This window comes from Xiphias gladius, chromosome 5 (genome assembly GCF_016859285.1).
Source record: "Xiphias gladius isolate SHS-SW01 ecotype Sanya breed wild chromosome 5, ASM1685928v1, whole genome shotgun sequence".
Taxonomy (NCBI): Eukaryota; Metazoa; Chordata; class Actinopteri; order Istiophoriformes; family Xiphiidae; genus Xiphias; species Xiphias gladius.
In genome coordinates, this window is record NC_053404.1 from 11,611,993 (window position 1) to 11,633,631 (window position 21,639).

Here is a 21,639-nt window from a genome sequence, read left to right on the forward strand (position 1 = left end):
GTTGATTTGTTTTCTGATGTAACCGTGCTCTGCTGTCATCAACTTAGATGATAGGAATATAATTTCATTTCCGTTTTATTTTATGTGACATTTCAAAATTTGACTTTAAATCTAATTGACAGATGGATGTGAGCATAGCTTAAGTCACTAACCTTGGAGCGTGGCGGAGCACGGATATACCATTTACAGTCGACGGCCTCGGCAGCACCAGCCTTCCCGTCTCTGGTGATCTGATGAGACTCAACGATACCTTCTGGACCAACCATGTCATACTGACAGGCTGAAACACACACATATGAATAAACACACACAAACACATGCATGCACACATACTGTATATACATGTGCGGTTCAAGCAAACACACAATGACTCACAAATATGACACATGTACACACAAGCATTAGACAACTTATGACAAAATACTCTCTTATATATGTAAGTATATATATATATATATATATATATATATACTTACATATATAAGAGAGTACTGAGAGAGAGATTGAATGTAAAAACAAGTGAGACAAAGACAGTGATACAGACAGAGAGAAAGGAAGAAACAGAGGCAGAAAGAGAGAGAGAGGGAGTACCTACAGGGCAGAGGTGGGGGTATTCCCAAGTCTACAAAGTCTGGATCTGAGGAGAGAGCAGAAGGGGGGGGCATTCATTTTTAATACATGATTACAAAATCAGGATCTTCACAGAGGCAAAAACAACCAGGTGTAACAATGCACTGAGGAATTTCCTGCAAAGAAAACTACAAATAGCTTTCCATGATTGTTGCACTTTCTGAAGACATCTTTGCCGTACTCATTCCCAAAAATCCTCCCTATTAATCTCACAAATGGTATTTAGTTTTTTTTTCAAAACAAAATTAGAATTAGAATTCCTAATTGCTAATATGTAAAACAAATGAAGAGTTGAGTGCATCACATTATCCCCGTTCTTCTAAAATTATGTAAAATGCCCTCATTAGAGCTACACTGGTCAAAATATGGAATCAACCAAATTTACTGTCAATTTAGGCTTCGCAAGCAGATTAAGAGGACAAAAGTCATGCTTTTATGCAGTAGTTGTTCTCTTGAGGTTTCATTCAACATGTTAATCAGGAAAAATTGCAATTGTATTTTAGAACAACTTTGACAGTAATTTGGTTTAATTAGGGTTGGTAGACTGAAGATACATTTCGAGAACAAAGTAGCTGTAAAATCATTGGTATGGATCAAATTCGCACAAACCAGATGACAGCTGTAGTTTTCTTGAGGAATAACAGCGTGTCATATTAAAGATTTAGGCATAGTCAGATGTCCTGACAGTAAGTTCACAGTCATGTTACTACTGACTTGCTGACTTACAGTAGTGATGACATTATAAGTCACAAAAAGTAATGTTATACATCACTTATACTATCACACTACAGTAAAGATGATCAAGAACTCCTCTGAACTCAAATGGACTGTACTTATATAACGCTTTTCTAGTCTTAGTGACCAATCAAAGTGCTTTACACTGCATGCCATATTCTCAGCACAGACAATCACATACCGATGATACAAACGGGGCAATTTGGGGTTCGGTATCTTAAGCAAGGACTTCAACATGCGGACTGGAGGAGCCAGGGATCAAACCGCCAACCTTCCGGTTAGTGGATAACCCGCTCTTCCTCCTTAGCCACAGCCACCCTAAAGCTCACACAATAAGTTTAACTTTTATCTTTGTTCTATTTTGCTGTGTCAGAACAAAACAGAACTGAAGCTTAACAGAGATAAATGAAAGAGCAAAAACATTATAAATTTCCTTAAGAAAGGTTTCAGAAAATTTTAGCAGACTGCTGGGGACTATGAATCTAATCCTTCACCAAACCTTTAGGTAAGGCAAGGCAAGGCAAGGCAAGGCAAGGCAAGTTTATTTATATAGCACTATTCAGACACAAAGCAATTCAAAGTGCTTTATAGAGGCATAGAAATACATTAAATAGGATATTAAGAAGACATTAAAACTGCATTTAAAAGACATTAAAAGAAAGCAATTCAATGTGCTTTACAGGGGCAGAGAGTAATTAAAAAACATTCAAAATAAGACATTAAGAAATATTAAAATTGAATTTAAAAGACGATAAAATCAGAAACAATAGCAAAAACAAGCAAATAAATAGGTAAAAATTAAGAGGAGGTTATATATGTAATTTATTGGTAAACCGCAGCAAACAATAAGCCCTGATTTACATGAGCTAACAGTTTTAGCAGGCCTCAGGTATTCAGGAAGCTTGTTCCTCAGGTGGGGAGCATAGAAACTAAAAGTGGCTTCACCTTGCTTGGTATTGATTCTGGAAATACTGACTAAACCTGTCCCAGATGACCTGAGGGGGTCTTGATGCTTTGTAACGTACAGGTAAATCAGAGATGTGCTTAGGCCCGAGACCATTTAGTGCTTTAAAGACAAGTAATAGAATTTTAAAATCTATCCTTTGACACACATGCAGCCAGTGCAGTGATTTAAAGACCAGTGTAATGTGCTCCACTTTCCTAGTGTTAGTTAGGACTCTGGCAGCAGCAATCTGGATGAGCTGCTGTCTGTTTGCTTTTTGGCTGGACCGCAACAACTGTGCACGTCCTATAATTGCAAATGTCTTTCACTGACTGACTGAGTGACTGATTGACTGACTGGTCGGACAGCTGAATGCCACGTGACTGAATAATGAAGGTACATTGTTATTAGTGCAAAAAACAGTTTCTATATGTCATCAGAGTGGCATGTACAGGACGTGTTGCCAACTTAGTGCCTCTGTTGCCAGATTTACAGACTTTAGCGACTTTTTTCTTCAAAAAAGCACTTAGTGACTGAAATAGCGACAAACCTTGGCTATTTTCCGTAGAAGAGAGTCATCAGTATTGCCCCGTGAGCATGACGCCGGGCTTTCCCTCGGCAGGCACACCTCTCTATGCGTCTCATTCAGTTGACCACATGGTAGCTGCATGGACTTGAATTAGGTTCTAACTTTCTCTCTGAGTGATCATTTTACAAGTAAATATAGCCGAAATCACAGCACAGCCGTCATCTTTAACGTATGTGTATAGTGATTTGACAGGCAACGTCGCGGTTATAAAATCAGGATTTTAGCAGTGCAGAGCAGCAGCTTGGAAATGGCTTGGAAGTGAGTGCTGCTTAACATGTAGTCTTAATGGGCCACGTTTCAGTCACTATTTCATACTTGTTCTGTTGTCTGAGGTCCTTTAATTCTTGCTGTGTTTTTAAGGTGGTAGTAGGCTGATTGTGTAGTAGTCTTTATGTGGCTGTTGAAATTTAGGCCAGAGTCCATAACTACACTAAGATTTACTCACTGAGAACATAAAATAGAACTTGAACAAAGCCAAGCTAAGGCCACAAATGTTTTTGAACAAGATAAGGGAAGCGTCTGATTAAGTTTTGAAAGTCAGTTTGAAGCAAAAAGATTTTAAACTGTTTTTCTGTATAATGTTGCAATAAATTACATAAACAAGCCTGGCCTCACTGAGGTGTGTTACCTCCTCTTGCTAGAGCAACATCACAGTCTATTCTGTTATTCTCAAAGATTCAATATCAATCCTCAGACTTCACACATGACAGAAATGGACTCTTCAACACTCTTCACTGTTCTTTCATGTCATCCTTTTGGTGCGTGTGCTGTGCAGGGACACGTGTGTGTATGTTTTACCCACCAAACTCCTGCTGAGTTTTGTACCACCTTTGAAATGAATGAAAATTGTAATCAGAATTCATGACAAAGAAAATTATTTTACTTTTATGAGCATTCCTGTAACTTATTCAAAACTTATTGCAAATAGTTCTGTCACACTTTTCAATATGATAGAAGGAAAAAATAATGAAAACTACTGAAGTAGACACAGGATAACCATTCTTAGACTAATTTCCGAGCTAGCATTCCATTATAATGGCACCACATGTCACCTTGTTGCCATGCTATGAACACACAGCATTGCCTTTGAAATAAAAACTCCACAGCATTAAATACATTCTTGCTGTTTCCATTTTATTCCAATCTATGGTGACAGAGTAGTTGTGCTTTCACAGATATGCCTTTAACAGAGAGCTCCGGGCTGCATTAATTTGACGACAGAGCCTGTAGAAATAGGAAATACAAAAAAGGCTTCCCATTAAATCTGAGGGTTCCTTGCCAAATTGAGACATGGCTACCACTGACTGAGCTCAGAATGGAAAATAAGCTCTGATTGCACAGCGTGAAAACCTTGTTTAAATGTCACAGTTTTTTTGTCTGTATGTATGCCCTAATTTTTCTGTCTAGACATGAGTCAGAGCTTCACTGTGTGAAAAATGGACATGAGGAGCAAGTCCCATATACCTGGTAATGCTGCATGCCTGGTGACTGAGCACCAGATGAAAAAAAATGAATGAGATGGTGGGTGAGGGAGGATGAGCATTCAATGTGTTTGATGATGACATTAGCTGGATAAAACCTATAATCAAAGGAGAGAGATTCTTGGCAAATCTAGCAACGCTGCAGAAAACTCTCTCTCCTTGGTCCTTTCAATACCAACCGGGACATAGTAAAACATTTGTGTGAACAGAAACACAGTCAGGAGAGGTGCTTAGAGTCCAGCTTCTCTCAAGGCCCTCACTACATATAATTCCTAATTAAGTTTGGCTTTCATCTAAGGCTCATTTGATTTCATCTATAAAAAGCTGAATGGCGAATAAAATGCAATTTAAACATATAGTACAAGTGGTTCATCTGCCCTTGGACAGCTAAGTGATAGTGAACAACTTTTTTTTCTTTTTTTTCTTTTTTTTTGTCTTTTGGGGAAAGTATGGAAGCCCTAAAAGTGATTTTTTTTTGTCAGAATAATTTTTCTAAGTTTTTTCCTTTTTTTGTGTGAAAACAATGCACTGAGAGTCAAGTGAATTTTTCTTTTGTCCAGATTTTTAAGTGTTTGTTTTTGTAATACTTATTTTGGCCACAGGTGGCTGAAGTACACCACTACTAATTTCTCCATGCACTCTAACACAAGGTACATATATTGTGTTAGCACATTATGTAACATTACTGTCATGTCTTTCTTTTGGCTAGAAATGTTTTTTAATTGGCTTTCTGCTAGATAGGCTTTAGGAAGTCAGGTGAGATAAAGTCCAAATGATGAGCAGGTTGTGATGGACGAGTATGTCAAATGGTCAAATACAGGACTCTTCACTCAGTAGACTGTGGTTTGAATCCTGTTATATTTATTGACTTAGTTACGTAACTTATTATTTTCAGTTTTTTCTTTAGTTTTATTTTAAATCTTTTGGCACCAACGCCTTGAAGGCAAACTTCTGCCATGTCTCCTATGTACAGGAGCTGCATGCTGTTCTGATGTGCACCCCCTGTGACAGGCACACAGAGAGGGACTGCATCATTCAGAGTCATAGTTGCTGTTACTTAAGTAAATTATTCATTCAATAAATAAACAAAGCTTACTAACCTCACATAGTTCAATTTCACTAACATTCTAATCACAAGAAGTTAGTACACTGTATAAGAGTGACTATTTTGATCAGAGGTTTCACTCTCTCCATGGTTATCTCCCAACCTACAGTATAGACAGTTATGGAATTCTCTACTAAACCAGATCTAACAACCTTCTTCTCAGACAGGGGTCCCTGGGACAAAAATCTTATCAAATGGGGGTCCACAGCTTGTTACATATCAATGTTCTTGACATGAAAACATTTGACAACCAATTGTCTAAGTACCAATTGTTTAACTGTCAAATGAGGACTGATTAAGAATAAGCATCACACTATAATTGCAATATTCAATAAACACCATCCAATTCTATATCATGAATATGAATATGAATATGAATATGAATAAATTAACCATATTAATTTAAATTTCCAAAATCAGAATGTATCCAGAGTGTTTATTCAGTTTTGCATAGCTATCATTAAAGGTACAAAATTATCCTATTCCTTTAGGAAGTGTTGAATTGTCTCCTCATAATATCATAATAATCTTATTAATAAAGCATCCCACTCATAAGGGGTGAAGTTTCCCTGTTACCATGACTATGTTACAGTCGAGACTTAATTTGTGCTGGATCCTGCTGGAACAGGATCCGGGACCTCCCAAAATGGGACTGGCCCCCATTTGATTGGAGTGGGCACCTTCTTTGTCACTATAAAAATCTGTTAATAAATTTTGGGTGGTATTTAATGTTATCTGTTCTGTCCTTCTTTTATTTCCCATTTAATATTGCTTAGCTGTTGTTTCAGAGCTATGGACAGTGCCATTTGTTATTGTAGATGCCGTGCTGGAGGAGATCGATAGACTGACAGAAAACGCCACTTAGTTTGGTTTTTTAAGCCTGCTTGGTTTCCGTGTTTGTAAATAGAACTTTTGGCCCTAATTCCATTTTCCCCCCATTACAGCAATCTACAGACGATGGGAAATGACAGGAAAGTTAAGGTACAGTCAATGAGAGAGAGAGACAGAGAGAGAGGGAGGGAGAAAGAGAGAGAGAGAGAGAGATAGAGAGAGAGAGAGAGACAGAGAGAGATGGAGCTGCAAGCCCTAAAAAGCTGATTCTACACGCCTCCCCCTGCTGATTTTTAGTGATTATTGTGAATCGTAGTAGGACTGGCCATCGAGAGCACCGGGAGAAATCCAAGTGGGCCACCACATTGGAATGCCAGTGGACCATCAAAAGAATCCACAAAGTGTTTACCATCCCTGTCTGTCTCTTTACCGCCCCTCTCTGTGTGCCAGTCCTTCTGGGTTCACACGACAGCATGCAGTTCCTGCACTTGGGAGAAGTTTGCCTTCAAAGCTTCGTGGCCGAAATGTTTAAAATATAAATAAATATAATAGGATTTGAACTTCAGTCTCCTGGGTGAAAAGCCTGCATTTGACCCATTGATCCACCACAACGTACTCATCATGTAGACTTTATCTCATCTGACTTCCTAAAGCCTATCTGGCAGAAAGCCTTTGCCAATTAAAATACATTTCTAGCCAAAAGAAAGACAGTACAGTAAGGTTACACAACTTGCTAACACACAATATATGTACCTTGTGTTAGAGTGCATGGAGAAATTAAAAATCACCTGGAAGAAAACATGAATGCCTTTAGTCCTATTTAGACTGGGGTAGTGCTGTACTTCAGCCACCTTTGGAAAAAATGAGTATAACAAAGACAAACACTTTGACAAATCCTGGAGATTATTTTTTTTTTGTTGGACCACAACAGTGGGGCGGCCAAAAAAAAAAAAAAATTGTCAGGATTTTTGAGAATGTCCGATTGACTGACTGACTGACTGACTGAGTGAGAGTGTTAAAGTTACATCATTGGTCAGCCAAATGCTTTGTGACTGATTGATGAAGTTACACCACTGGTCGGCTGGCCGAGTGTTGGAGTCAATCAACTGATTCAACTGATTACTGATTTTTCACACCCCTTTAGAGACTTTCTTGCCCACAAAAAACACCTAGCGACAAATCTAGCAAGTTTTTGGACAAACCTTAGCTACCTTCCGTTGACGAGAGTCATCCATATTGCCCCATGAGCATGAGGTCAGGCTTTGGCTCCGCAGGTACAGCTCTCGATGCATCGCACTCAATTGACTTCATGGCAGATGACACAGATGTGAATGACCTTCTGACTTTCTCTCTGAGTGATCATTTTACAATATAGCTGAAATCACAGCCGTTGTCTTTACCTTGTCTGTATGTTGATTTTGTCAGATGACGTCACGGTTATAAAATCAAGATTTTAGCAGTGTGGGGAGCAGCTTGGAAATGGCTTGGAAGTGATTGCTGGTAAAAGTGTAGTCTTAATTGGCTGCATTTCAGTCACTATTTAATACTTGTGCCATCGTCTGACAACAGAAACAGAAAAACATAAGAAAATAAGAACAGCTTTATTGGGTATTGGCTGTATTAAATTACTGTATGTGTGAGCACAGGAGTGTAGGAGAGAAGCAAACAGATAAAGTGCGGTCCAGCCATATACTAGCTTTTGACCTAGTGTTGTTTTCATTGGCCTCTCAGGGCTTGTTTTCACAGATGAAAAAAAAAGTGACTGGTGAGTTGTGTAGTTCAACAGAGAAAGTGATTTTTTCTTTCAACAGCAGTAATTTTCATTATCAATTAATCTGATTATTATTTTTCTATGAATCAATTAATTTTTTGGTCTATAAAGTATCAAAAAATAGTGAAAAATGCAAATCATCATTTCCTAAAACTCAAGCTGACATATTCAGCTTGCTTTTTCTGTCCAACCGATGGTTAAAAAAAACCCCAAAGATATTGAATTACCTACAAGAAAGATGGAAACAAGAAAACAATGGATCATCAATTTTTTTTTCTGTTGATTGATTAATAGATTAATCAACTAATCATGTTAGCTGTAAATCTTTTAAAGCAGTAGTTCAATATTTTGGGAAATACACTTATTCAAAGTTTGATGAGATAATCAATACCACTCTCATATCTGTCCATTCATTATGAAGCTAGAGCTAGGAGTTATTTTAGTTTAGCATTAAGACTAGAAAATTAAGGAAAAAAATGGTCTGAAAAAAATTCACCTATCAGCACCTAAACCTCACTCATTGAAATGTTAAATTTTTTTGTTTAATCTGTTTGCCCAAGAAATAGTCCAGTGCTTAACCCCTCATAAAACCATAACTGTTGTTGTTATACATAATTATTTTGTGAGTGTTAAAGGTGCTGGTGGATGGACTTTTTTACCTTTGGACAGAGCCAGGCTAGCTGTTTTTCCCTGTTTCCAGTCTCTATGCTAAGCTAAACTGCCTTCTTTTCTGGATCCAGCTTCATAATTAACATACAGATTTGACAGTGTTATCAATCTTCTCATCTCTCGATGAGAAAAATACTGCACAGTATTTACTAATATGTCAAATTATTCCTTGAAGCACATATATTTGTACCACATACAAAAGCCTCCATCCTTTTTATCCATATTTATCCATGTTGCCTTCCACAGGATGTATAGGTGTGTAGCAGGCAGGTAGGCAGGCAGGGAAGCAGACAGGCACGAGGGATGAGAAAATTAGAGTGGAAGACACTTAATGAAACAGTGACCTTCAGGTTATCTGTGATGGTTGCGCCAGAGATTTATTATTGGGCTTTGGCATCACTTAACCCACCTTGATCACAAGGCCAAGCAACCTCAGAGGAATAGATGCATTCATCTATGCAGGCACACACACACAAACACACATATGGCAACAAAGGTCCCACTAAGAGGCTGCTTTGCCTATAAATGCCTCTCATGTGACCCTTGACTCCTGAGTTGGGCTCCTGAATTTCCATCAGGTTGGTTCCATCCTCTCTGCCATCAATCACCTCCTCTCCTTCTCTGCCCTCTTTGATTAATCGATTCAATCAGTTATATTGATTGATAAAATGATTGATGAACTATATAAAGTACATGTACTCTTTCCACAGCAATTGATTTAACCCTGTTATTTATAAGCTGGATGCATCAGTTCAGTCACACTATGTGATATTTGATTACAGGGTGAACATCATACTTCAAAAGCCTCCCTGTATGTTGCTACAATGAATAAAAAATATAATAAATACAGATAGAAATTTCACCACAGCATACTGTACTGTATATGCTGAGGTGAAATATGTGTGTCCTGTGTTGCCACTGTATTCATACTGCAGCTTCTCTGTGGTGCCTGCTTTTTCCACTGCATTGCATAAACGCCTTTGCCTGAGCAAGCTTACTTCAGAGCACATCCACACATGGCCACACCCTCTCTCCTCTTCATAAAGCTCTACTAAGAGTATAATCTTCTGGGGCTTACTGTATTTACCCTTTGCAACACAGAAAATGTTCACTTTAAAGCTTGGGACACAGACTTTAAGTTGCCCTACAGCGCTGTTCATGAACATATTGAGCTACTTGAAGATATTCTAACAAAAAATTGTACTCACACCAATGTACACTAGGTATATACCTGAATATGAAAGGATTGCTAGCAAAACCAGAGAGATTCACAGTGACAGAGCAGAACGTCGAGATATTACGTGCAAATACCCCCAGAAGCAAACACAAGCAGCTTGCAAATGCCAGCTCAAATTTGCTCATCACATTGCTTCAAAAAAATGTTTATAACACTAGGAGTTCAGCAGTGGAAATTCAGCTGGCAGGCAGACACAACAAAATAATTATTAACAATTTGTTCAAGTAAAAAAATTCTGAAACAAATGATGAGTAGATCCTGATTAGCCCTTATTTGCTGTGTAGTGGGAAATGCCCTTTATTGAAAAAGCATACGCATACACAAATGAACTGTAAAACATAAAAATTTCTAATAACTGTACGATCCCTTAAGTATTGCATTGCTCTTCATAATATAGGCACAACACTATGTTTTATTAATGAGACACAATACAACTCATTTGGAACTGAACATTAGTCTCCATTCTAAATATTCCTTCATTATTAGCTGCTGAGTCCCATGTATGTAAAACAGCATATGAATGAGGTTCATGGTTATCAGTATATGGCAATATTCCAGGAACCAAAGGACACAACATGCAGAGTGCGCACGCGCGCACAAACACAAATACACACACACACACACACACACACACACACACACACACACACACACACACACACACACACACACACACACACAAGCAGCCCAAACACACAATCAGCCCACACACACAGTCTTAATTTCCCAGTGGCCTCATTTCCTCTCAACTGCTCAACAGTGACATTTAAATAAGCATCTGATTAATAATCTCTGCTAAAGTGGTTGATCAAGCTAATGAATGGCTGCCATTAATCACAATAGGTACAGCTGTGGAAGGAGTTTGAGAGACAGACAGCGAAAGAGGTAGCAAAGAGAGATAGAGAAGGAAAAGGAAAGATTGTCCTCAGTTTGATTACTTCCAGCCCTTTCAATCACAGCAAAAGAACAATTTTGGCAGAGTTGATTGTCTCTGTCATACTTTCACAGTTTCCTGTATTGAGTGCGTATCTGCAGTTTTCAATCAAGCAGTTAAGCCAGCTTTCAACTCCCAAAACAATTATAAACATTACCTAGTGGACTATTCAAAAAAAATTGCCTGAGCAAACAAAAGGCATTTGTGAAAACCCCTTTTGATCAAACAGTGCCGTAAAGATTAGCTGTAGAGTTAATACCCACTCGATAGTGCTTTGTTGACCCCACGGATGACAGCCCAACTATACAGAACAGTGGCTGTGAAAAGAGGAGGCCACAGGATCTGCCGAGGACTGATAGGATTCACTACACCCTGGGTGTCATGGCCAGTGAGCTGGGTCTGATCCCTGAACAGCGATTAGCAGCGATGTGTACCCCAATGCCACACCACGAACAACACAGCTACACATCAACGAGCCTACTAAGAACTGTGCTGAACTAGTCTGCAGAGGAAAAGAGTGAGAATAAAAGGAGTGTGCCTTGTGCTTCTGGTGCAAAAAGTGACATGACTTTCCTTTTATTTATCCAGGCAAGCTTAGCTCAGTCTGCCTTATAGTCATACAGACAACCTGCTCTTGACCTCTATTTATCAAAGAAGCCACCAAAGCTAAACACACTGAATTCAAAGTAATGTCTGTCGCAGTGAGGTGAGCTTGTGTGGAAAAAAAGCTACTTATTAATCCCCACCTTTATTCCACCCATCAATGGTTTAAGTCCCCTTGAGCAAAGCACTTAACCCCAAAATGTTCCAGTGGAGGTGTTCAATATTCAGAAATATCAGTTAAAAAAAAAAAAAGAAATTGTCTGTCAGGTCTGTCAGCGCTTGGAGGATGGACTGCCACAGCATTTAAGAGGCATATAAATTACAAGAACTGTGTGATCTCTCTGATCTCTGCCCTTGTGTGTGAACTAATGATTCATATGATACATTATTGATCTCCATAAGGGAAGCAGCTATAGAAAAGCTATTGAAGTGCATTGGGGACACAGTGTCCTACTCAAGGACACCTCAGCAGGGCCATCGTGTGACTCTCAGGGTCATCTGGTTCATTTCTAACCTCTAGTGGTTCCAAACCTTTTTTGACGTATGAACACAGCTTAGTGAGCTGAACTAAAGTACCTCTTCATCGAAACCACCCATTGTGTTCTAAATGTGTTTATTACCTCCGTCAAAGATGTTATGTTTTCACCAGTGTCTGTCAGTTTGTTTGTTTATTTGTTTGTTTGTCAGCAGGATTATGCAAAAAGTGCTGAACCAAACTTAGTAGTGGGGTACGGGAAACAGGCCATTGAATTTTTGTGCAGATCCGGTTAAAGGGGAAGATCCAGGAATTTTTCACTTTCTTTAACATTTCGAGATTTTTCAACATTTTCATCAATATTTGGCCTTGGCAGAGTTGTTCACTCTACTGAGTGCCATTCTAGTTTGAATTGATTTTAAAATGGATATTATTCAACAGCATTTATTATATGTATAACAGTGAACATTTAGTTGCATTTTTCATACAATTAAAATGTCAGTGTTTAGGCCAGTTCAGTCATGTTTGCATTCATATTACTACTACTTAGAGTGATATAATCTGGACAGGATTTCAACCATTTATCCATTACTTTTAGCAAACTATTACAACTGTTTATCCATTACTTTTATCTATCTATTTCAACATTTTCCCATTGATTTTAGCTAACATTTTGCCCAGTTTATTCGTTATTGTTTAGCTATTTAACTGTTTCAGCTTCTTTGTTCACTGCTAACTAGTTTTAATGCACTTTCTATCACAACACGTTCAGGTGTTACAGCTGACTCAATATGTGGATATATTTTTAATCAATTAGTTGAGCTACAACTACCAAAGTACCTCCTTGGGTACAAGTAACCCTCACAGGCAATCACTGCTCTAAACCACTGTTTATTGTATTATTAAAATACACTGATGTGGTGTACTGTCTTCAATTATGCGTTTTGTTCATTTAATTTTGTAATTAGTTTTGATTTCAATTACTAAAATGTCCCTCTTGTCTCCAACCCATTGAGCAAATGAGAGAAAACCTCTCATTCAATAATTAATCTGCTTATTTGTCCATTCATCCATCTTTCCATCCAAAAATCCCCCTATATTATGCTCCTGTAGAGCTAACACTTGCTAACACAGGAGCTGGTTTCATACTGCAGTTAGCTATACACTCACAGTGTATATGCCACATTGAATAAAAGTGTCCATTAAGATTTTTTCTTTGAGAGGACAGCAGAAAAATTGGTTGCTGGGATGGAATTTCACTTCACTTTGTACCTTTATTCACATTGATGGATTTGAGAAATCTGTTTATGGTTTTGTGTCTGTGTGCACCCAAAGCTCTATGTTTATGTGTGAATGTGTGTGCTCTTCCATCTCATCCATTGATCAAGCTGTTAACTACTCTCCTCCTTCTCTCCTCCTTCCTTCCTCCCAGAATGCCCCTGGGTAACAATGACAAGGACACAAGGTTGTTAATGAAACAATGCTACTCCAGCACCTTGGGAATAATGTCCCCAGTCCTGAGTGTACACTGTACATGTGTGTATGTGTGGATATGCACTGGTATACTGCAGTGGTGTAGTGTTTTCTTGGTAGGTGGGTATGCTGTGGAGCTTTTTACTATTTTACTGTTGGTTAGTTTAATTTATAACACTGCATATCTTTTTTAAGAAGATCATGTTTTGTCTTTAAATTCTTTTGTCTCCATTAACTAAAATCTGTCACTGTTTGGCAAGTTACCTGAAAATTGCAATCAATTATTCATTACACATCACTCATAGAAAAAGTAATCACATTACTAATTACTCTGCAGAAAAAGTTATGCGTTACATTACTCATTACTTTGCTTTCATTACTTAGCTGTAAGCAAAGTCCAAAGTTGCATTCAAACAACTCTAAATCCTATAAACCCACATATTGCATCTCTTGTATTTAACACATGTAAAAATAGAAAATGAGACTTTGTGGCTTAACCAGCAGGAAGCCCTACTGGAGGGTTTTCACTGCATGTACTGCATGTGCAGCTACTTCTCAACACAAGCAAATTTGTGTGAATGGCTTTGGAGCTTTGTCAATACAAAGTGCATATTTTGTTTTGTTTTGGTTGTACTTTCAACAGTGTATCTTTGTGCACGTGTGTGCCATCGTGAATGTGTGTACGATGCACTGATGGCTCAGGTGGGAACTCATTCCTGAGCAGTTAGTTGTCCCTGGGCATCACAGGTGTTTCTTTCTAAGTGACGCCCCGATGACAGACACATTCCATCCAGGTTCCATTTGGGCAGCCATGCAATAAATCAACACAACATTGCCACTCTGCCACTCATTACTGTACACACATAGTCTGAGAAGCAGTAAGAGAGAGAGATACAGTGACAAAAAGGGACAGAGCGAGGATAGTTCTGCTGATCTGCAAACAATGCCCCAAAAAGAAAGGTAATTTGAGAATCTGATTGCTTTCTTGAGATATTGTTTCATTTCACTGTCATGGAATTATGAGAGGTAGCAAATTCCTGTTTCAATTTTCACTGCCTCTCTGCATCTGTTGCAGAGGGCCCAGGGGGGAATCAATGACTCAGAGATTTTTCTAAGCCAACAACAGGCTACAATTTGACCCAGTGGGGTGATAAACTGCAGCCAAACAAACTTTAGCTAGCAGCCAATACAAACGCAAGTAGATTTACAGAATCTCTGAACAAATTGCTTGCCATGTTAGCACAATACCAGTTATGATAAATAACGTGATTATAAGATTAGAAATAATGTGATTTCAAAGTGAAATTGTGTACAGTATTGGCCCTAAACTCTGATTCAGTGAGCAGAGGAAAAATAAAGGGGGAGTATGGTGCAAAACATTTAAATATGTGGTTGTGGAGAGAGATGGATAGACTGATAGGCAGACATAAATTATGAGAAAGAGATTAAGAAACAGAGAGAAAGATTCAGATAGAAATTTGGGCTTTTTGAGCTCCACAGTTTTTTTACACTTTTCCATCACCAAAGTGACTGACAAATTGTTGAAAAGAACTGTAATAGGATTAACAGCACCAGTGCAGCTGCAATAACAGGAGCTCTGAAGGGGAGTGGTCATTAGATTAGAGGCAGAGTAAGTTATAAAACTTACAGTTCTTGTAACAATCACAACTGTTAGCTGTGCTGGATACATTTCTAACATGTTCCCTTTGAGAACATAATCCCTACAACACATGGACAACTTCACATCTATTTGTAATATGTTTCTTGAAACAAAGCTGGCAGCATGAAGTGCAGTTTACTGGTCCACTAGTGGGGCATTTACAGATTGACACATTTCATGTGAGGAGTACTCTATAAGAGAATTTCAAAACACTTGACAAAACAGCAAATGTTACTGGTATTTTATGTATAATAAAGAATGAGATAACTGGCTGATATAATCCAATTTTTTGACTTTAAAGACTCCATTACTATAAGTGTTTTGCACCAGCGGTGAATAAATGAATGAGTACCAAAAGTTACAATCAGCTGTAACATTTAAAGGGGAACTCCCGTGATTCTACACTTCAAAGTCATTTTGCTAGTCAAAAGGAGTACTACTCAGTCTGTGAAAACAGTTATATAATGTCGTTGGTTCTTCTGAAGGGAGCTTTGTCATGTCTGATGAAGAAACTACAGTGACGTCAACAGGGTTATCGCCACTTGGATTTGAGTTCTACTCAATTTTACTGGAAAGACTGCCTAAAAACTTTTGAGTTAGAAAGATGCAGACATTGACCAGGCAGGGAAGATTCTATAGAAAATATGCCCTCAAGTTGCATTATGGGAACTGTAGGATTCAGTGTTTTTGGAGCTTTACCTATAATCAGGCCTAAAAGTCAGGATATCCGGGCATCATTTTACCATTCTTTTTTTTTTTTTAACCAGTCTCTTGCAAATCCGCCAGATTCGCAATACAAAAGCACTCATCTAAACATCCACCTGGACCAATCGTGTTATATGACACTACACTAAAATTGGGTTAATGTAATCTAACAGTTCCTAGTTCTGAGAAAATACAGCAGCCTCAGAGTCACCTGAGGTCAAAAGTCCTATATGATATAATATCAGGACTACTTTTTCTCATACCTATTTCCCACCCGATTCAGTGCCAAGCTGTGACAAGTCTTCCCTCAGCAACAACTTTAATGAGTCACAACTAATGACCACCACACTTTCCTTACATATGTCAGCAAGCTGCTGTGTTCTGTTGTCACCAAGGAGATGCAACTTCTTTTAATGCCCCACCATTGACTGCTCTGACCACCCAAGCACTACCTGCAACCAGGCCAAGTGAGCATGTCAAAGGGAAAGATGAAATGAACCCTGACATGCACAAATCCACAAGCTTTGATCTTCTGTCTTCTTTATTTTGACCCATCTGTTGGAATATTCCATGTTAGACTGGCTGAATCATAATGGAAACATTCAGTGTGTTGGGCTACCTGTGTTAGATCTGTCTGAGTCTCCCTCTCCACTGAGCCCAGAGGATTATCCATGCAGGGCTGGTGTCTCTTCATCCAGCAACTGTATGGGGACACATAAGACCAGTTTTGGCCCTTTTGTAATTCATTCCAGTGTTCAAATTTGGTCTAACTGAGCTGGATTAATTTCCTCTTTAATGTTCAGTATTTTTACATAATCATTGATTCATAAATAGTAAAAATGGGTTTGATCAGTTTGAAATGGATTCAGTTGGATTCCTTTCCTCTCTACAAAATCATAAACTCATATTAAAACGGTACTCATTGTTCTAGGACCATAAACCATGTGGCGTTGTCTTGCTCCCTGTCTTGCTTTTACCCTCCCTGACTTTCTCTATGCAATATATTTCCGAAACATTTAAGCCTGTTAAAATTTAGTCAACCAATCCTGATTTTGCATTAAAGCCATAACAAGCAGAAAATATTCAGTCAGCAAATTATTCTTGGAAAGACTACTTGTTGGAGTGACTGGCAGCGAGCTTCCAAATCTGACTTCATTTTCACCGGAAATCTAATTTCATTGGATATTATTTAGAGAAAAAAAGAGAATTTACTTTTGGTACATCAAAGATTGTGTCAATTCTCCCCAAATGTCACATTAAGTATGAAATTGCATGAAATTGCTAGGTAACTAATCACCCAGTGTGGTTAAACATTATGATGGCAAATATCCAGGCTGAGTGTTTTCCTTACAGCATAGCATAATTTCAAGTCATGGCCATTACATCCAAATAAGTAAATGCAGTCAACAGAGGCAGAGAGAGGGAGGGATGCTGGCAGAGGAAAGGGTGGTACTGTAGGCAAATACTAATAGAAATTAAATTTCTATCTGCAAAGTGAAGACTGCATTTACACTTGCAATCTCAGGTTTTACTTGTTCCAAAAAATTCCCAGCAGAGCAGACTAGAAGGTAATGGAGGGTGACTGCAGTGTTGGACTTCATTTTGCCAGCGATTTGGGAACAATAAAACAGTGGAAATGCATGAATAGTGAATAAAAATGAGGTTTTCTTTAGAAATTCACAACCTTAAGTATTTGAGTAATAATGGTATTGACAGGTTGACAAAATAAAAACATTCAGCACAAGAAAAGGCAAGGAACTGAGACAACTATTAAATGAAGAGAACACTGCAAAAATCAAACATTTTACATGCTTTCTTAACTGTTGCTACTTCCTCAAGAAGACCTGTTTGGAAAATTCTGCAGGTGTTCCTCCAGTAAAAAAACAAAAACTGCAGACAGGGATGTGTTCTATAGCAGGTACTACTCTCTGTAAAATAGGCTGACTAAAGCAGTTCCTGCCTGGACTCAAAGTGAAGCACAGCAGGTCAGAATTATTGAGTATCTGTCAATTTCCCTATCGTAAAGATCCAGGTCTAAAAGCTCAGCACTTCTGTACTTTTACAGTCATGGTTACTCTGCTTTTCTCTATCGAGACTACAGTCTCTCTTATTGATGGCTGAGGAAGCCAATAATCAATGACACCGTAGTAAGATATCAGTACTTCAAAGCCAGTGCACTTCACATGCACACAAAACATATAGAGAAACTGTGTCATGACAACTACACTCTGGGGTTTTATGCAAGGTTTGAATGTCTATTTAATTTGTTTTATAGCTTTTTAAACTACAGAATGTATAAAGGTAAATTAATACTTATGAGAAGTTTGAAAGGTAGGTAGCAGATCTACCTTAAAAGCTTAAAGGAATACTTGGACATTTTGTGAAAATTGCTGTTTAATTTTCTTGTTGAGAGTTAGATGAGAAGATCAATACCATTATAATATATATCCAGTAAATATTAACTACTGCCTGCACCCAGTTAGCTTATCTTAGCATAAAGACTGGAAAGAGCGAGCCTGGTTCTGAAAAAAGAAAATCCACTTAAGAGAGCCTACTAAGCTCAAAGATTTTTGTAAGGATGAAACAAATGAGATATAATCTGTTTATTTGTGATCTTAAGAGTAGCTGTTACTCAAATTTTGTTACCCTTAGACAGAGCCAGGCTAGCTGTTTCCGCCTATTTCCAATTTTGCTTATGCTGAGCTAAGCTAACCACCTGGTAAGTTTTGGCTTCATATTCACCATATAAATATGAGAGTGGTATTTATTTCCTCATCTAACTCTCAGCAAGAAAGCAAATAAGCATAATGTCAAACTGTTCCTTTAAATCAACACCTTCACAAATAGAAAAGACTTTCCAGCTTTATTCACTACAACTAAACAAAACTTTAAATCTGCCCACTTTCTCACACAAAATAGGTTCACACACATAAATATACTTCCACTCACCGCAGTGACACTTGATTAAGTCCCTGTTGGCAAAGCAACAAATATCAGCTTGCACAATGTGCCACTGATGAACTATTAACTGAAAGCTGCCCACAAACCACTGTGTCCATCTTTTCTCCTCACGCCAGTCTAACCATCATCCTGCTATAAGGGAGAGAGATCACTGTCAGCACTGACAGATTTCATTGAGAGGGGTGTGAGACAAGAGGTTGTCATGGTATTGTGGTAAATCAAACTGTAGGTAACAAATCCTGGAGGGAAAGTTCATGAAATACCCTGTGATTCATACAAGTGTGCATACATTAGTATCAGCATCCAATTATGTGCTGGCATGTGTACATTCAACATTTGTATGCAAGCCTGGCTTTGAGCGCCCAGATGTTTCATTTTGTCGTACAGACTGCTCTGACATGCTCCCATATGAATACACCTTTAGTGAAGGGCTCATCATTTCAGACAGTGAAGGCCACTGAAATGCCTTCTAATAAGACTGAACTGTTGCCAGAGTCTGCACTTTAACCACTGAGGGACAATCACATCCAAACTGTTCAGTGTTGTCAGTCTGACAATCTGAGCACATACAGAGCAAAGACATTCTATAGATTATGAAACAGTTTCTCCTTTATTTTCTGAAGTAGTAGGGTTGCTAGTGTTATGCAGAAAGCTCATACTATATAATGAATAGGTATCAGCTACAATGCAGGGGTTTCAGGTCCTGTGTCTGCAAGAATCGAGGTGTTGTTTCAAGCTTCTTAAGATGCTCTTCTGTTGATAACCTGCACTCTGACCTCTATGTGGATGAGGAAAAAGAAATACAAGAGTAAAACCTTAGTGGAATAAGTAAGTGAGCAATAAATTAAAATATATACTACAGTCTTGAATGAAATGGCTCCAGGGATCGCAATGTGGGTCTGCTGGTCCTGCTGCGAATAAATTTCGCATGCCAATAAATATTCATGGTGCCCAGAGGATGAAACCTAACAACTTTGATGATTCTCTGACTTGTCCTGTAGCGCCAGCATGAGGTTGATATTTGTGTCTTTGAGTGAAATCTCTCTACAAGTCTCTACAGCTATTGAAATCCATGAAATCTTATGAACATTTTCATGTTCCCCTTCAGAATGAACTATAATCACTTTAGTGATCCCTTAAATTTACATCTAGTGTAATCATCAGGTCAAAATTTTAATTTTTCAATAATTTTGGTTAAATACCTTCATAACTAAAGACATACCCATCAACCTCAACTGAGCTAGCATGCAAAAGTTAGCATGCTCTAAAGTAGGATGATAAACATGCAAAAAAATTATACCTGCTAAACATCAGCATTTTAGCATTATCTCTGTGAGCATGTTAGCATACTGATGTTAGCATTAAGCTCAAAGCCTCACAGAGCCACTAGCGAGGCTGTAGACTCTTGTCTTGTTTCCACATGGGAAGCAATGCCAAGACATAAAGTAAAAAAAACGGAGTTGCTCCTGGTCTAAAGGTTTGAGAAGCAGGCTTGAGGTCTACTTATTGAAATCTGAGAACAGAAAGTGAATAGCTAACACTCTCTCCACCTCACCAACTGCTTTTGATGAGGAGTTCCCAGGTAGGAAGAAAACTGCATATGAATGTAAAATAGGGTGTTAGTGAAAAAGAAAAACCTTGTCAAGATGTGCGAATCGTGAGGGTAGGACACCGGTAATAGCATTTAGTGGAATATTTACTATAAACTTGACTGTGACTTCAGGTAGCCAAGTATCCAGTGCCGCTGAGTATTGTCCGCTTTAACTGAAATCTTTAGTCGAAGCAGGAGCAGAACAGTCAAGCTGAATCTATAATCAGCCAGTATCAATGGATCAGTGTGAGACTGCCCTCGAAGGCTAATCTCCCTAGTGCTTAGGATGTCCATGAAGTGTTGCAACACCGAGTCTGGACACTCAGAAGATTCAGGGGCTTGAGAGTAAGGGGGAAAGGACTAATGACTTTATTGTAGCGCTGCCTCTTTTGGACCTTTTTCACATCCTGTTTCTTTTTTCATTTACCCCTTCTTCAGTATCTGTCTGTTTTCAATCTCCATTGTAAGCCACTGCACTCAACCCCTCGGCATTCCACTGAAATATCCGCTTCATGTATGGATAAAAGGAAAGAAACTGTTAATATGGATATAGAAATCAAATTTAGTAATTTCTGGGCAGATGTACAGTATTAAAATTGCAAAATTTATACTGCAGTCCACACCGAGAAGGCAGTTTATAATAGGAAAATACATAATCATATGAAACTGAAAATTTGTCTCAGGCTGTGTTTTTTGTTTTTAAATGTTTTGAATTTATTTAAAAGCCCTATGAGCAACAAACAACACAAAACAATATAGACAGCTCCTTTATCATCCAATATTTGTTGTAAAGATTTGATTGATTTTAATCTGGAAAACAATGAAAAAAAAAAGATAACAATCCTTGCCAGATCCTCTCTATGGGCTCTGTGTACTTTACGTTTTGATAGCTTTGTCCTCTATCAGCTCCGGCAGTACACTTTTAATATGATTGAGGTGTATGATCATATATGTAGAATAGAAACCATGTGTTGAAAATAGGGGTATGGCTCAGAGGCCATAGGTCAAAGGTCCTCAGAAGGGGCCTTGCAGTTTGAAAAGGAAGGTAATGCTTTGTAACTGAAACCATATGTGAGTGACAGTTTTTAGGAAAACAACTGTCCTATTTAAGAGTCGGTGACCAAGGCGGATTTTCAGAGTGGTTAATCGGCTTCACACCCTCTCACAGCCAGATCTGCAGATGCTTGACTTGACGCTGTTCTTCTTTGTAATAAACCTTTATATGCAATCAAGACGGTGTCAGCGG

General features: G+C 38.4%; 1 protein-coding gene across 1 annotated transcript in view; it reads right to left on the reverse strand.

Annotated features, from left to right (window-relative positions):
- Positions 1-21,639, reverse strand: part of neto1l (neuropilin (NRP) and tolloid (TLL)-like 1, like) — a 74,871-nt gene that overhangs the window by 25,768 nt on the left and 27,464 nt on the right. The window contains exons 5-6 of the mRNA XM_040126491.1: positions 596-637; positions 153-280 (exon numbers count right to left, since the gene is read on the reverse strand). Coding sequence (XP_039982425.1) covers positions 153-280; positions 596-637 — 170 coding nt within the window. The remainder of the gene's footprint in view (positions 1-152; positions 281-595; positions 638-21,639) is intronic.